Here is a 17,746-nt window from a genome sequence, read left to right as displayed (position 1 = left end):
GGTTGTCACTATCCTGATGGTTGTCACTATCCTGATGGTTGTCACTATCCTGATGGTTGTCACTATCCTGATGGTTGTCACTGTTCTGATGGTTGTCACTATCCTGATGGTTGTCACTATCCTGATGGTTGTCACTGTCCTGATGGTTGTCACTATCCTGATGGTTGTCACTATCCTGATGGTTGTCACTATCCTGATGGTTGTCACTATCCTGATGGTTGTCACTGTCTGATGGTTGTCACTGTCTGATGGTTGTCACTCTGATTCTTGATGGTTGTCACTATCCTGATGGTTGTCACTATCCTGATGGTTGTCACTTCTGATGGTTGTCACTGTCTGATGGTTGTCATTCTGATGGTTCATGTTGTTCACTTCTGATGGTTGTCACTGTCCTGATGGTTGTCACTGTCCTGATGGTTGTCACTATCCTGATAACTTTTTGAGAAATAGCGTTAAAGGATGGATAGACGCTGGACGCAGATAAAAGGTGATTTGAACTGTCCACTATCTGATGATGATGGTGGACAAAAAAGAAACACGAGCTATTAAACTGCAGTTTAATTTTACAATTCAAACATTTTTTTCATAATACAAGTAAAAAAATTTTCATATGATTCAGCACCACCCTTTTGTATTAAACCCTCTTAATGAAAAAGTATCTGAACCTACATCTTATGTGAAGGCCTATTTTGTCAAAAGTGTTTGACAGATACTGCCACCTCCAAACAAAGGGTCGTAATGGTTATATATTCGTTGGCCACTTCTTTATACCCTGTGAATTTTAGATTTATCATCTTGCTTAGAACTTTTACATGGCAGCTGCCAAAAGTCATGTTTGGCTGAAACACGAAATTTGTGATACAAGTATAAAGGAACAGTGCTCCTATAACCTCGTACCAGCTATTTCCAGGCAGGAACCCAACCAGATCTTGAAGCTGACGGCAATGGTGGTCATGCATTTTCAAAAATGTGGCTTAGCTTAAACAGGCCAAGAGGGTCTGTATCGCTCATCTGGTATATTTAGTAATTATCACAACAACTCTTAAAATTGGAAATAGCAAAAACATTATCCTTTTGGTCCCACTAATTGTACAATTTTGTATTAAAACAGGAACCAGGCAACAGAGTAGCCATACCGGTACAATCAGGCAACAGAGTAGCCATACCGGTACAACCAGGCAACAGAGTAGCCATACCGGTACAACCAGGCAACAGAGTAGCCATACCGGTACAACCAGGCAACAGAGTAGCCATACCGGTACAACCAGGCAACAGAGTAGCCATACCGGTACAACCAGGCAACAGAGTAGCCATACCGGTACAACCAGGCAACAGAGTAGCCATACCGGTACAACCAGGCAACAGAGTAGCCATACCGGTACAACCAGGCAACAGAGTAGCCATACCGGTACAACCAGGCAACAGAGTAGCCATACCGGTACAACCAGGCAACAGAGTAGCCATACCGGTACAACCAGGCAACAGAGTGGCCATACCGGTACAACCAGGCAACAGAGTAGCCATACCAGTACAACCAGGCAACAGAGTAGCCATACCGATACAACCAGGCAACAGAGTAGCCATACCGGTACAACCAGTCATAGAAGATGATGCGTCATTAGTATTTTAAGAATAATGGGCTTCAACTTCGGTGACTTATTAACGATGAGTTAATCAATGCTGGCATAAATCCTACCAAATTTCTTCAAATGAATGACATTGAAATTTTATCCAAGTCAAATGGGTAAATTATGGTTAAAACCTTCAAGTCAAGAGATCTTATAATTGGTCTGTTGGATGCTACTTACTTTACTCAAATAAATGACATTGACCGCATCCAAGGTTACATAGGATCGAAGAGGCCTTTTTGCTGTAAAATACACTTCTTGTCAAAAGCCAATATGCTAAGAGATTTGATATCAGACGAGTAGTATACAAAGTTGTCCAAATGAATGACCATGGCCTTTGCTCAAGGCTATTGGCAGTCAAAGTTAAATTCTCTACATGCTGCTTTTGAAAAACTATAATCCCAGATATATCTCATTACCAAATGTGTGGTATAATTGTTAAAATATTCAATTAAATATGTACTCTGAATATTTGAGAATCGATACCGTTCAACTTTATTCGCATACACATTTTTGTCTAACCGTGAAGAGTGGGATAATCGTGTTACATTTAAAGTGTACAATGACTTTAATGAGGATTACTTTAATGACGCAATTCGTTATGTCATTTTTGTTAAAAAATACTTTTCAGGACGTATTATCTATAATTCGGTACCTAACAGTCTCGAATACATAGGTTGAGAGTATGGTGTTCACTTCAACAGTTTGGATACTCAAAGTATATTTCGCTATTATCAGGCTAATAAGGTTATATGGGGGAATATCTTCACAGAAATCCCTTTACTATCAGCGACTTTGTAGCCTTGACATGCCTAAAGATAAAACAAACCAAATCGCGGTCCCCCGATACGCTTAAATTACCTCCGAATCCTTCATTTAGCAATGATAAATCCACAGACGGCCGGTTAATGGCCGACATTTTGTCTCGTTCAAAGAGTCGATGGATTGGAACACGAGAAGTGATCAACGTCTTCTACAACACAAACCCCACGACATCTAAACAAACTTCCCACCAGAGAGTCATTGGACTGTGTTGTCTAAATATGCGAATAGACTAGTCATTCATTTTGTTTTATATATATATACATGTACATATAACATATCCCCCCTTTTTTCGAAACTCGTGTCCTATAAAATGTTTTGGTATGAAAAGGCGATGTTGAAGAGAAAAAAATGGTAAAATGAAGAAATTAATGGATGGAGCCTGCAATCTAGACCTGACAACGATTTCCCGAAACATTAAGCACCGATTTAAGTCAAAACTTCACTTTTGTTCATAATGTAACGTAAGTAAGTTGTTTTGACTAAAGTCCGTTTTTGACTGAAGTTAGGTTCGAGAAATCAGGACAAGGTATCAACGGTGATACGTACTGGTAATTGCATTGTGTTGCGTCAACGAAGACACTAAAATAAACATCTAAGACAGTTCAAGATTCTGGCAGTCTTCTTGTCCTCCTACAGTTTTACTAATTTTTTTTACCGGTTTTACTGAGGAAAATCCTTTCAGTTAGGACAAGATTATAGCTTGTTAATTAAAAAAAAAAAGAAAAAAAAGGAAAAAAAGAGGCAAATTAAGTCATTATGCTGATCAAGCTATGACATCGTGTGCAATGCCTGTTAAGATTTAAGCAGTGATTATATAGAAATAAAACTGTTTTTTATACTAAATTAATGTCTGTTTATCCTTCGGATTTACATAATACGTTGCAAAATCTGTTTAAAATAACATGTTTTATTATTAAAATCAAATTTAACATACAATAATTATGCATCTATTTGCATTGTTGAAATATTAATTGAGTTCCAAGACTTGTGTCAAACGGACCTCCCATCTCGATGTTGTATCACCTTGTCGACGCAACGGCATTTGTGGTGCTAATAAGCGGACAAAAAGTTTCTGAATCACACGCCTGTCAAAACAGACACGATGATGGAAGTTAAAACGGATTACTCCAGAATGACTAATAACAAAGTAAACACGATCATTCAAAATCTAAGGCGATCAGAGCAAAAGAAAACAAATATATAGATCTGCGTGGAGACTCAGGTGCACCGGAAGGATTAGCGTTCTCTGCTTCATTGGCGAAAACGTCCTACAAATCGAGATCAATTATGGGTCACGTCAACATCTGGAATGAGAATCGAGTGAAAACGAGTGAAACATAACTCATCTTAAAGTTGTAAACCTTGCCGAACAACACCAATATATGATATAATTAGTAGAGCTAAGTGTGTTAGTCAATAGGAAGGATGTAAGTGGTGGTTCATATTTTAAAACAATGCGTACGACGATAAATAACTGATGTAACTTATCTTATATGTAACGCGCAATAGAGAAAAACGAATCATACGCATGTGATGTCAACCGCATAAATCGTATGCATGGACAAAATTGTCACAATTGCCTATTTATGATAGAAAAATACTAACATGCGATACTAACTTTGCCATAAATATAAAAAGTATGGCCCCGACAAGTACCAAAATGGGACGACGTTTCTTGGTGTGCATACACATTAGCTTCCAGCATTGAACTCGTAATACGCTAATATCAATGCGCTTTCTGCAAGCCAACTTGCTTTCACGTTAAAAGTGTACCGCAAATTGATATCCACTTTCTTATTGTTGAAAGGTATTTTCATTCACATTTTAAAACTTGTGAAAATTAATCTTCGCAAACTTGTTAAACCTGTTTCGACAAATTAAGTTTCCACGAAAGGGAGTCATATTGGTTCTTTAAATAATATATTTTATTATTATCATTTATTTATTCTTTTTGAAGATTTGAAATTTATTATTCTATCAACAGCTTCAGAAAGATACAAATGTAGAATTTTATATTACAGTGTCATTTTTTCTGCATTTCAGACATTTTAAACACTGGATATGATGTTTGCTTGTTTTTATTTTATTTTCACAATTCAGCTACACATACAATCGACTACTCTTTCATCCTCACGCGCGTAAACCCATCTACAAGTGTTTGTCTGTGCATTAATTATCATCATCATCATATCATCATCATCATTATCATCATCACCATACATGGAATAGGACCACTGACTGGTTCGCCCGTTGTTGGTATAATATGACCGGGTGCGATGTGTTGCTTGGTGTCTTAGGCGGCATGTTTCAGTGAAATAGCACTATAAAAAGGGTAATTGTTCCACTATACAAGACGACACAACACGAATATACCCACAGTCTCCCAAAACACGCATCACACACTTCATTCACCCTACACACCGCATACATGGGAGACATGACTTACATGACCTTGGCTGTTAATAGGGCGTTAATGTATTTAAATAAACAAACAAACAAACATCATAATCAACAACAACGACAACAATACCACATAGTACCAAACCATCTTGTTGCACCTGTGTTTACTCTTAATAAATTGTGTGTCGTGATCCATTTTGTTTTACATATTTCGCCAACATTAATGACAAGTTAGGAGTACTAGAATTCTTAGTGCTAATTTCTATAATAACATAGCGGTGCCTCGTATTGCGCTAATATAGCAATGCTAAAATAGTGCTAAGCATTGATGCACTGCTACGACGAAATGCTATCGAGCACTTTGGTGTTATGATTGTGTTGATAGAAAGGGGTCGCGATGAATGCACAAAATCTAATAGTGCTAATTTATAGTGAGTATCTTGAGTTATGTGTTAACTATGAGGGGTCTGTAACACATACATCATGGTGCATGTAATAAGTTAACGGTTAAGTAGACAGATGGCCATTACAAGTTAATTACTCCGGCGTTCACAATATTACGTAACGTGAACGCATTAATGTCAACTGTTTGATTAAAGTAGTGTCATTTTTAATTAAATTTCACATGAGGCATTGTTACACGACCCGCTGTTAAAATGCAACATTTGTAACATTTGTTGTGAACATGTGTCCATATTTAGCATCATAATGATAAAAATTCGTTACATTGTCTATTGTAAGTTTCGTTTGTTTGTTTTTTTCATTGGACGTCCCGTTTAAAGATACAATAAACATATTGATTAAAACTTAAATGTTTAGCGTTCTTCTTGATGTTTTTTATTGCCCAGCATAAACTTTCTTTAAAGACATATTATAATTTGTTGAATGCATTACCGGAATTACATTTTAAAAATAATTGTAAGCAAAATCAATAAAGAAACACATATACTTATAAATGATATAAAATGAAACTATTTTAAAATGCCCAAGACGTTCTTTGTCTTCAACAAGCAATTTAAGATCATTTAGGTGATCGAGAGCGTCTACAGGGGCGTGCTTTTTCAACGATGGATTCTATGAAATTTAGCTATACATTGTATCAAATACATATCAGAGCACCTCACGTGCGAAGAAAATTAAGAGAAAGGATATATAATTTTATACATCGTCTGACAGTGACAATTAATGTCAAACGCATCATTGTACTTCAAAAGACATTACGTGCCTTCGACCAAACGCCGTTACACGAAGGAGATGTCGGCCGGTATTTCGTGCAGGAAGAGAATAATATCACCCCTGGTTGTGATAATTTAGTTAACATCGATCGTATCTCGAGTCTAGAAGGACATGATATTCACAATCCTTATATAAAATTGTAGGCTGCCGGATTGTTTAAATAAATGATCAAAATGCCACAGGGGTAATTAATAGGACTAATCAAATTGAATGTTTGAAGAATGGCAAGACGCAACTGTCATGCTAACAGAATTTGGCATATACATGCATCGCATATGTCTCCCAAGATTCCACAAATTGGCAGAAGGTTACAAGAAGTTAAAACAAAAAATATGACCAATTGGTTTATTGGCGTCATGGAATTCCAAACATGGTAAAATAAATGACAATGGTATTCATTCATTTGCTAAATCACGCACATATCGGAGCCTACCGAAAAATTTTCGGTTCTCGTCCGAGTAGAATGGTTTACTGCAATCTTGCAGCAACGTTATCCCATGCTAGAAACCTCTCCATATGTTGTCCTCTATCCGCGTAAGAGGGATCTTTATCACAGTTTGTTGGTTGTGCATATTTTAATTATTTCGTTTGCTATGGAACGATAAATATTTTTTGTTTGATATGGAACCAGAACCACAAATTACAAAAACGAAATTTGTATTATACATGTTTTAATATCAATGGAAATAAATGTTGCTATACTTTATAAGAGTTGTACGACAAAAAGTATTCGACGCAATAACAGTATTGGATTCAGACGTGTTCGAATCATCCATGTTAGATACGGCAATTTAAGAGGAAAAAAAATGGGACCTACCAAAGGACTCGACTCATCCGACATATTTAATTTAAGCATGCTATTTACTGTACTTGTTACAATGACAAACCACAAACTATTTCAAATATGTTATGATGTACAGCATATGATTTCAATGGCATATAGAGAGAATCATTTTACATTTGGCTTTTTGAGTTATTTTGGTGTAATTTTTTTTGCCAAATCCCTATCAAATGTCGTATGACATATAGATAGCAAATACATGAGGTCCATTGTACAATGTATAACCGATATAAGCATTTGTCGCTACATTAGTCAAGTTATCGCTTTAAACAAGGATTCTGTGAATAAATTTAAAAGATAGAATGTAGACCAAAATGGAAAAGATTACTCTTTCCAGTATCACGTTTAAAAATTCTTGCATGCAAAATTGTCCAAACAATAGAAACCGATTTTGATATTTTAAGATGACTGCAAATACACAAATATGAACAATACTCCTTTCGAAATCACAAGAGTAGCCTAAAGTTCTTTGATCCAGGTCGAAATGAAACGAGAACGAAAGATGAGAAGACCATCTTCTCATTTTTCAGTATTCCTACATCTAATATGTCAAAGGATAGTTACATCATAAACGAAAATGTTTGTTATATTAGCTAAAACATGGTTCTATCAATGCTTTTATTATATGTCTATGCAGAGTATGTAATCAGATACGTATTCAGTTAGCAACAGATATCATGATCAAAACAAAAATGCATTATACTGTACTCGAACCTATTTTCATGTGCGATTTTTTGTGTAATTCGAGAGCGATTAGAATTCACGAAAAAAATCGTCGCGAAAAAAATCAGCTACAAGTAAAATAGAGAAGAAACACCTAAAATCGCAAAATTAGATAGCCATGAAAATGTCGTCGAACATGAAAACGCGAAGTTATCACTTAAATATATGTTTGTTTACAGTATGTTATCGTAATAATCACGATCGTCATTAACACACAAACAACAGATTTAATAATGAAGTATATTATTCCAACAACGCAAAAATCGTTATTTACAATGTCTTATTTGCTTTCGATTTGTTATGATTAATAAGTAATAAAAAATAGTAATGAAAGGTGATTTATTTCTAAAATGTCCACGAGAGGTCTTCAATGATACATATTAAAGACATCTTCCTTTCATTGACGTGCCAATTGCAAAGTACAAAATATGCATTAAAGTGCAAATCGTGAGCTGAAGAGTTGGATTTTCAACTGATGAAAACGTGAAAAAAATAATAATAATATGTGTTGCGTAATGTACGTGTATAATTATAAAGGTTATAATTCTCATGGATTAGGTAATAATTTAAGTGTGAACGTTAATCTTCCTTTAAGTTGTTTTAATTGTTGTATAATACGACTGTAATGAGAGCCATATTTTCTTGAAATGACAAATGAAATAACATAATTGGTAAAGAAACAGCAAAATAGATCTAGTAGATGAGTTTACAGTTGTCAGTAAATATAGCTAAATGTTTCAAAATTGTAAAACAAGGGACAGAGAAACCCAATTTTATCCTTTATGTACCAAGACACATAAAATAAACTATTATTAAACCTGTTGAAATGCACGCTTTTACATCAAACAAACCGTCCATGTTGTGATAAAAAGTGTATGTCTAACATATCACTAATGTAAGTAATTATCATCCTTCAAACGGATTTATAATATCGGTATCTGTTATAAGGTTCTCACTAAGAGCATATGGATGTCTGCTATTAGAAAAGTATTCCAAATCTCTGGCCTCTGCTCTCAAGATGGTGCCAGGTTTTTATTAGTATTGTCCATTTCCTTTGATCATGGCCAAATATACTTCTGTATCTTTTGTTGAAGATGTAATTTCAATGTATTTGATTCGCTCCTGTCCGGAGAGATGAAGGCTGTATTGCAAATTAGACAAATTGGCCACACCCTTTACTAGAGAGAACCGGGAGGGATGCTTTCTGTCTGTAAGTAAAGGCCAGTTAGCATTGATAACTTTAGCATTAAATAAACTCTTAACCAACCCTTATGACTTCATCGTCTAACGCATACATCTTCCGTCTGATGAAATCTCTTTTTTTGTAACTTGTCCAGTGTTTTAGTTGTCATGTTTCAAAAAGGTATTTTATCAAAAGAAAATGTTATTCGTTCATTTCAAATCATGCAATTTGAATAATGAAAAAGCCTATGTTTACTTTCTAGTTGTGTTTGTTTTGATTTTTGAATTGGAATTATATAAGATTTTTTATAAGATATACTGCAGAAACAATTCAAAATGGTTTTATGATTAACAACAAAGGAATAACAAAATGAAACTAACATTTGTTATACTGACTAAGCTTTAAGTAAACAGAATCCGATTTATGTCCATTCCAGACTAATTGTTGACCACATTCCAATCATTTACTACTATCACCACCACACCCTTACCAATTACATTTTACAATATACTCAAACAGACTATCTGGAACTCGAGTCAGCGGTTTTGGGTATGTTGTATATAATTTCATATCATAATTGATTGTATTGCAGCTTATAGATTTTTTTGTTAGAAAATGTTCATCTTCAACGTATTTTCTCTCAAGTGGTTGTGGAAAATTGCTGTTTGATCATGTAAAGAAGAAAGGTGAGGAGCATCGATAGAATCGATTGGGTATGTTGTATATAAATTTGTATCATAATTGATTTGATTACAGCTTATATATTTTTCATTAGAAAATATTCATTTTTCAAAGTATTTCCTCTCAAATGATGTGAAAATTGCTGTTTGGCCATATGAAGAAAAAATGTGAGAAGAATCGATAAATTTGCTTAAACGTTTTGTCATAATGTACATGTACTCATATTTTTGCACATCAAAGTTTAGCTTAAAATTGATTTGGACACGTTACCGTAGTGATGAATTCGCGTTCATAATAATGGCTACACAAACAAATTACAGAAAATGTAATTAGCGAAATCATACTTTAGCGCAAAAAGTCTTGCACGAATAGCGCAAAAATATGACTATCTCTAAAATACGTAACTTTACAGTATGGAAAAAAAATGTCATATGTTTTACTGCGCATTTATGTGTGTCCCTTAATGCTTACAGGTATATGTACTACATGCGTTCTCTAATATACATGTAGTTCTAGTTCTCTAAATATTATGAAAATCTACTTAAAAACATTAGTATTATCAGCATGAGATGATTTGTGTTGTTTGCTTTCGGTTTTCCACGTTGGAGATAACAGCAAGAAGTAAAAGATGAATATATAATAGGAATTTTGACGAAAATAACATTTAGTTTCCATACTTTTCAAAATTTACATTCGTAAGTTGATAAAAAACACGCTGACATCACTAGTAGGCATGGTTTTGTCCCATTTTCTTCCGGATGTAGACAGTATTGTTTTTAACGAGGCGTTAATCCAATTTAGTGATTCACTTTTGCATTTATATACATATGTAGCATCAAGAATTTATATGTAGCCCCGAGGCTTTTCGTAATCCTCGTTAAATATAATTTCGTAAATTCACTTAACAAACCATCAAATTCAGTATAAATAGGCTTCCTTACCAGTTAGCCTAAAGGGAGTAATAATTTTACATATTTTCGGATCTTGTAGTAATTACGAAGCTTCACATATTTCTTTATGGTAGTTATTTTTCATTTTCGTGAGCTAGATACGAGGATGATCTTCTTGGAAATTTGATAAATATTGACTATTTCATAATTGTATTTGACTACTGTCGTAGTCTAGAATGACGAAACAGTATGTGTTGTCCATTTTCATATGCTTATATCTTGTTCCTTTTTTGTATATTGGAATATTTATACAATAATGCACATGAGTCATATGATACATGAAAGTAATTGACAGTAAACAAACACAAAAATAGCAGAATTATTGAAATAACGTTGGTCAGGTTGTGACATTGAGCTACCTGCTGTCAGTATGAAGTACAGAAAAAGAAAAGAAAACAAAAGATTAACACGTATTTTTCAGATAAAAATAGTATGAAAAAAATGCTACTTTGATTTCCCTTACATATGTGGAATCAGATGTCAGAATTATTTTTGGATTTTTTATGCGCCAGACGCTCTCAATATTCTTCTTAATTAACTTCTATGCTTTTAGTTTTAATCAAGAACCCCCTGGTCGATCGGTTATCAGGTTTATGAAGCCAACGAAAAAATGCATTTGCCAATTTGATTGAAAAGCAACGCGACTGTGCGTATTTTTCGTTACAATTTACTTACTGTCATGTTAATACCAGATTTCTGTCTCCAGTTGGGTGATGAGTAAAGATATTTCGGACATTTTCCAAACATTTATGAATCAAAACGTCTAGGAAGTCATGTACCAGTTGATTATGTTTCGCGAAATTAATATGGAATGAATTACATTAAATGTCTTTCTTTAACTCAATTTACAAAGGCCGAATGTAGCTGTAATGAAATCACATTAAACGTACACTAACGATCGAGTAGGCCACCATGAAACCGATAACGTGATACTAAAATCAATAAAACTAGTGAGGGCAAACCACGAACAAAACACTTATAAAAAATATCTTGTAATACATGCCTTTTGGTTCTTTCAAAAGCACAATGCAATGTTTCCCTCTTTCTTTTGGACTCGTCTGTGACATTTATGCCATAAGCAATTATTATTGAAGGGACTTGCTCTAAAACGGATTCGTAACAGATTCATACAAAATACCAACTGCTTGGATGTGAAACGTATGAGTTATCCCATTTCAATTCAATTTGATAAAATCAATTTATTTTAGAAATTATAGTAATTATCTCTTTATTATTCATGGTTCGGCGGTTTAAGAATGTATCAAAATAAGGTAAACTTTCCGGGCAGTAAATCAAGTTCTATTATTTCTGTGCTATCTGAAAAAGGAACCATGGCAAATATAGGTCACAGTGCCAGAGACATCCAACCTACAAAAAGTCACAGTGATGTTCACTTTATAAATATAGGTCACAGTGACAACAGTCTTACAAATCTATGTCAAGTCAAGCTAGATAGCAAATCTTAATTGAAAATGGTTTTGACGACAGAATTGATAATAATAGCACCAGAACTTCTACACATAATAACTCTCTGTATCATTATCAAATTCATTTAAAAACCAACAAATAATTGACTTGCTGGTGCAGTAGCATGGCTTTTCTGCTATCCTCCTTACCTCCCTTTGTATGTATTGTACCTTACATATTTTGTATCCATCACAATGGACCAAAATTAATCTTATCTTTTAAATCAATGTACAAATGAATATATTTTAAGAATACATTTATATTTGTTCACATAACATTATTCGCTTCTTGAAGTTCATGCATCATGTTAAAAAACATTACTTCAGGGTTTCATCAAGACGTCTAAATAAGAAACTTCGATTGTAATGTCATTTTCATCAGAGCAAAAATCAAACTATTATATCTTGAATCAGATTTAAGATAATACCATATAAAGACTTAATCAGATGTTCGAACCTCAACGTGTTTAAAAGTTACATCACATCTCATAATTAATTGCTTATTTATGTTGAAAACTGTTTTGATTAGCTCGAGATAGTCCGTTAAAAACCCCTACTTTATATATCTATATGCTATGATTCGCTTAAACAAAAATGGTTATAAAATTTCATTAGTATTAGATCTATTATAATTTATCATTATGATTTATTTCGTTTTACTATTTTTTGTTGATGATCATTTATTCAGCGAACAAGATATAATTATTGTACACTTTAAAAAATTGACATGAAGCAAGCAGGGGAAACTACTCCTACCATCTTGTTCTGTCCGACAAAAAACATCGGCTGTGATTTCATAAACTTGTAAGCAAACAAATTATCCAGTATCCGATTTGTAATGATTTTTCACTAATCTCCGCTTGGCGACAGATGTTTTGACTCCATAACACAAAGCTATTTGAAACACATAATGCTCATAAGTTCATCTAATTCTTATTTGTATGTTACATATTTGAACGAACGGACAATAGAGAATATAGTTTTTATCGGATTTGATAGATGGCGCTAGAGTGTATGCTATCGTCTGCTGTTGTTATCATACTGCTACACTCGTGCTATCTGTTTTGGTGAAGTGTTTCTGCGTTTTGTCACTGACGTTCATGCTGAGTTTGGAGAAGCTGGTAAGACCATGGGATTCACCTTTCTAATTCACGTTTTAGTTGATCGTTAGAAAGCTACCTGATCGCCACTTACTGTGAAATGATACAATCGTTATATATATATATGACGGACCACATAGCATGGCAGCCAAAACAGACTGAGTTGAGTAGCAGTGCCCAGGAATAATAAACAGGAGCCAAGTCTAAAACTACCGTTAAAACAAACTTTATTACACAGGTAGGCCTGACGTATGAAGACTTTATGCAGAAAGTGTCATATGCTTTATTTGTTCTGATAAGTGGTGGTTTCGTCATAAATCCCGAGTCGGTCTCTGAGCGAGGCGGGCTGAAGCTTGACCTCGCCAGTATAACATGGGAATTTAAAGGGACATGGCGCAGCCCAACTAACTGGGATTTACTAAATGTTCTTTAAAGAAGGTAAGAATGAAGCGAAAGGAAAGAGGAAGACGTTCGTTCTATAGACTTAGTTGGTATGGATAAGCACAGCACACGCTGTCAGCCTGTCTAACAAAACAATAACTTTGTATTATCTGCCAGGGCTATTGGGGATATTGTGCGTGTTGTGTACGATAGCCATCCATCCATATGTGCTTTTCTTATTTGATCCCGTAAATGCTGTGTATGTGAGGGTTCGACTTCGGCATGCCTGATTATCTAATTCGTTCACAGTCATATTGAAACTAGAAACCATAACAATAGAAAAGAATGGACCATTCACTGTGAATAACTCGAGTGAAAAGCGAGCATAGGAAACCTGCATCCAAATCAGCAGTGCTTCACTTCACCACGAGGATTCCATTGATAACTGGACACAGGCTATGATTGACAGCGGTTGGGTGTGATTGAATAGTTCACGGTGGGCATACTCAACAGAGCGGGGAGGAGTCACCGAGAATAACAGGCCATTTGATTGGACTTGGTGCGTGTGAAACCAAACACCAGCGGGGCCTAAGCTCTGGCATGCACTATTCTCTGTGTTACACACACTGACAGGCCACGGATTACTAATACTACAACGATCGGACTAAAACCTCAGTTCATGTGTTGGCTTTGAAGTGGACGTACTGATGAGTGTCACTGAGGATTCAGAACTTTACTATCACGGACGTGTTTATATGTGTACGGGCGTCCTGAAACCAACGCCATGTGAAAGTTTTAGAGACACATGAAAAGGAGGAGGCAACCTTACACACTGTTATGGCAATTTAATGTTTGTTGATGGTGTCGAGTCGAACTTTTATACTTATCAATTTTACTACGTTGCTGACTCTGAAAACAGTTTTATGAAACACCTTAAAACTTCACACTGACTGTGAGAATGGGCTACGGTAGCATTGTGGCGGTGTTCATTGCGACTTTGTTGCTCCTGGTGGTGCCGAATGGGATAATGACAGCAAGAAGTGAAACTGTAAGGAGTTGTGAGACCATCCAGATAGACATGTGTAAAGGCCTCGGCTATAATGTAACAGGGATGCCGAATTTTGTTGGTCACGAAATTCAACTGGATGCCCAGCTACAGCTCCAAACGTTTACCCCTCTCATACAATACGGGTGTTCTTCACGTCTCAAGTTTTTCCTGTGTTCTGTATACGTACCTATGTGTACAGAGAAAGTCCGGGTACCCATAGGACCATGTCGACCACTTTGTGAGAATGTCAAAAACAGGTGTCAACCAGTCCTCATAGAATTTGGCTACCCCTGGCCTTTGGCATTGAACTGTTCGAAATTTCCTCCAAAAAATGATCAAAATCACATGTGTATGGATGGACCTGGCGAGGAGACAGAGGAACCAACTCTTAAACCTCCACCTTCTGTACCTAAGGTCATACCAAGACCTCAAAAGAAGCAATGTATGGAATATCGTAATTCAGAAAAATATATCTTCATCAATAGAACAGAGAGATGTGCCATGAAATGTGGTACAAATGACGCCTTCACAGCTGAAGATAAAAAGTTCACTGACATTTGGATGTCCATCTGGACTGGATTATGTTTTATTTCCACGCTTTTCACTGTGCTGACATTTCTCATTGATTCTCAGAGATTTCGCTATCCAGAGCGGCCAATTATATTTCTATCAATGTGCTTTAATATTTACAGTATAGCTTATGTCGTAAGACTCATTGCGGGTAGAGAATCTATCGCGTGCGACACAGATGGTCAAAATAATATCAGAATTTTAATTCAGGAGGGACTAGAAAATACAGATTGTGCCATTGTGTTCTTGTTATTATACTACTTTGGATCAGCAAGTGCTCTCTGGTGGGTGATTTTGACACTAACGTGGTTTTTGGCCGCGGGACTAAAATGGGGACATGAAGCCATTCAGTTACACAGTAGTTACTTTCATCTGGTAGCATGGGCAGTTCCTGCAGTAAAGACCATTGTCATCTTGGTCATGAGAGACGTTGATGCCGACGAACTCGTTGAAATTTGTTACGTTGGCAACCAAAATACCAAGACACTTTTGGTGTTTGCAATCGTCCCCCTTCTAGTCTACCTCGTGATCGGAGTTTCTTTCCTTGTCGCCGGATTTGTATCACTATACAGAATACGAGAACAAATCAAAAGTGATGGAGTGAAAACAGATAAGCTTGAGGTCCTTATGGTGCGGATAGGAATATTTTCTGTGTTATATACAGTCCCCGCTACGTGTGTTATTGGGTGTCTATTTTATGAATATGTGTACAGAGATACGTGGTATCAAAAAGATTCAACTAGTTTACCAAAGATTGAAATTTTTATGTTAAAAATATTCATGTCGCTTGTGGTGGGTATAACGAGCGGAATGTGGATTTGGTCTACAAAAACTGTGAATTCTTGGAGTAACTTTGCTAGGAAAGTGTGTTTTAAATGTTTTAGAAAACAACGTGACAGAAAAAATGTTGAATATCATATTCAAAGTCATCAATATCAACTTATTCCAATAAAACAACAAAACCGGACACTTCGGGTCGAGAAATCCAAAAGGATAAAAACAGATGGTGAAACAGTTGTGTGACAAAAAAGCATAAAATCCAAAAAAATGTGTTTAATAGCGGCTGGGCTTTAAAGATACTGTGAATGAAGATTGTGGGCCAAAAGTGAGCCAAATATCGTCCTCTGTTGATTCCGTAGCATTGAACGATGGCCAAATACTCAAAAAAGTATTAGTTTTAAAAGGGTAATTATCCATATCAGCTGAGAAGTTAACTTAGTTCAAACGATAAAAAAGAAAATATTTCAAAAAATCAGATAATTATCCAAAAACAAGAACCAAATCAACTGAGTTTACTAATTAACTTGGAACTCATTCATTCAGCATGGCATCCATTGTGTTCAAACTAAATTTCAAATTGTGATTTACTTATTGTTAAACAAGTTCTGTTTTCTAATGCATTTATATGGCATAGGCAAAAAATGGTTTTCCATCACCGGAAAGCCGAGTGCAAAACATTTTAGTGATACTGGCAGGCATATATGTAACTAGTTGGCAGATGGAGGTTCGGCGTAAAACGGACCAGACCTGGGCTGTCAGACTCCATGCCGAGTCCCCTGGTAGGCCTCACGTTTTTCTTCTCCGCTATTTTCCAATGTAAAAGCCTAGTTACCCGAATACCGCTGACATATGTGGACTCGAATCCATTAACCACTAACCAAAATTTTCTGAATCTATTCTCTCGACTGCAGTAAAAATACAAACCCGTTTATCGAGCTAAGCGGCAAAACACTGGAAGACCATGGTGTAATACGCCCCGATATACATTTTTTTCGGGTGGTCTTGTTTCTATAAAGAGGGCCAGGGGTCTCAAAATGTTATGCATTCAACACGGGTATGTTATCAGCTTTCAGGCTATACTGTAGTGCATTCTCACTTCTTCTGGTAACAAAAAAGATCGATAAATATAACAGAGTGTTCCTCCTAGCTGTCTAAATCACGAACAGATACGAACCTCTAATCTGTTACATATTTTTTACTCCAAAAAGTTGCCTGCCTACACATGCCAACTAGTCACATGTATAAATATTGTCTACTCACAATTTTAATTTTGTCATGATGTAGCTTTAAAAATGGCACAAAATCACAAGTTCATTACAGGATTTTGTTTCACCATTATTCTTGTTCATTAATGTATTGATGTCAATATTTGTTCACCATTACTTTATTTTTGTTATTTATGAACGAATATAAAACAAACAGTTAAACTTATATTATATTTGTCTTTTACTTTTCATATATGATGATTTTTACCTGGTGTGTATTTATCAGTCCACAACATAATGTGTTTTGTGGTACTTAAGTGCAAGCGATGCACATGATATGTGTTCCGAGCTGTCTTGGCAGTTTAATGTTGTGATTAATTCCTTTATTGATATTTTGGAGGTTGTTAAGTCTAGTTAGGCTGATATTTATTGATATATAAAACCATAAATTATATTCGCTGAAAATAGGAAAATCCGTCGTATACAAGTACTGTAATCAGTATACAAGGACACACTTTAGGATATTCATAAGCTGAAATACCTGGTGTGGTAGTTAACATGCCGATTTAAATTCAACAAGATTCCTAGCACCAGGCATAGTAGCAGTCACACAAGGCATCTAGTGATTAATGTCTACTGTTAAAACAGATAATATAAGAGAAAATTTGCGTTGTCGTTGCCAGTTTAGGGTTGGTTTGTTTAATAATATGTTCAGGTAAGATATGTTGT

General features: G+C 35.5%; 2 protein-coding genes across 2 annotated transcripts; both read left to right on the top strand.

Annotated features, from left to right (window-relative positions):
* Window positions 1-459: 459 nt before the first annotated feature.
* LOC138323536 (uncharacterized) lies at window positions 460-1,611 on the top strand. The gene is made up of 2 exons (XM_069268240.1): window positions 460-487; window positions 1,112-1,611. The coding sequence occupies exons 1-2, from the start codon at window positions 460-462 to the stop codon at window positions 1,609-1,611; spliced, it is 528 nt and encodes a 175-aa protein (XP_069124341.1).
* An 11,354-nt stretch (window positions 1,612-12,965) lies between these two features.
* LOC138325217 (frizzled-4-like) lies at window positions 12,966-17,243 on the top strand. Its single transcript, XM_069270716.1, has one exon. It carries the CDS (start codon window positions 14,373-14,375, stop codon window positions 16,053-16,055), a length of 1,683 nt encoding a protein of 560 aa, XP_069126817.1. The 5' UTR covers window positions 12,966-14,372; the 3' UTR covers window positions 16,056-17,243.
* The last annotated feature ends 503 nt before the right edge of the window (window positions 17,244-17,746 follow it).

Source organism: Argopecten irradians, chromosome 1, assembly GCF_041381155.1.
Source record: "Argopecten irradians isolate NY chromosome 1, Ai_NY, whole genome shotgun sequence".
Taxonomy (NCBI): domain Eukaryota; kingdom Metazoa; phylum Mollusca; class Bivalvia; order Pectinida; family Pectinidae; genus Argopecten; species Argopecten irradians.
Note: the sequence above shows the minus strand (reverse complement) of the source record. Positions and strands in the feature narration are given on the sequence as shown.

What these genes read in the sequence shown, in the direction of transcription:
- LOC138323536 (XM_069268240.1), top strand. Translation starts at nt 460, where the DNA reads ATGGATAGACGCTGGACGCAGATAAAAG. An exon ending in ACGCTGGACGCAGATAAAAG is followed by an intron (nt 488 to 1,111) that starts GTGATTTGAACT and finishes GTATTAAAACAG; the next exon opens with GAACCAGGCAACAGAGTAGC.
- LOC138325217 (XM_069270716.1), top strand. Translation starts at nt 14,373, where the DNA reads ATGGGCTACGGTAGCATTGTGGCGGTGTTCATTGCGACTTTGTTGCTC.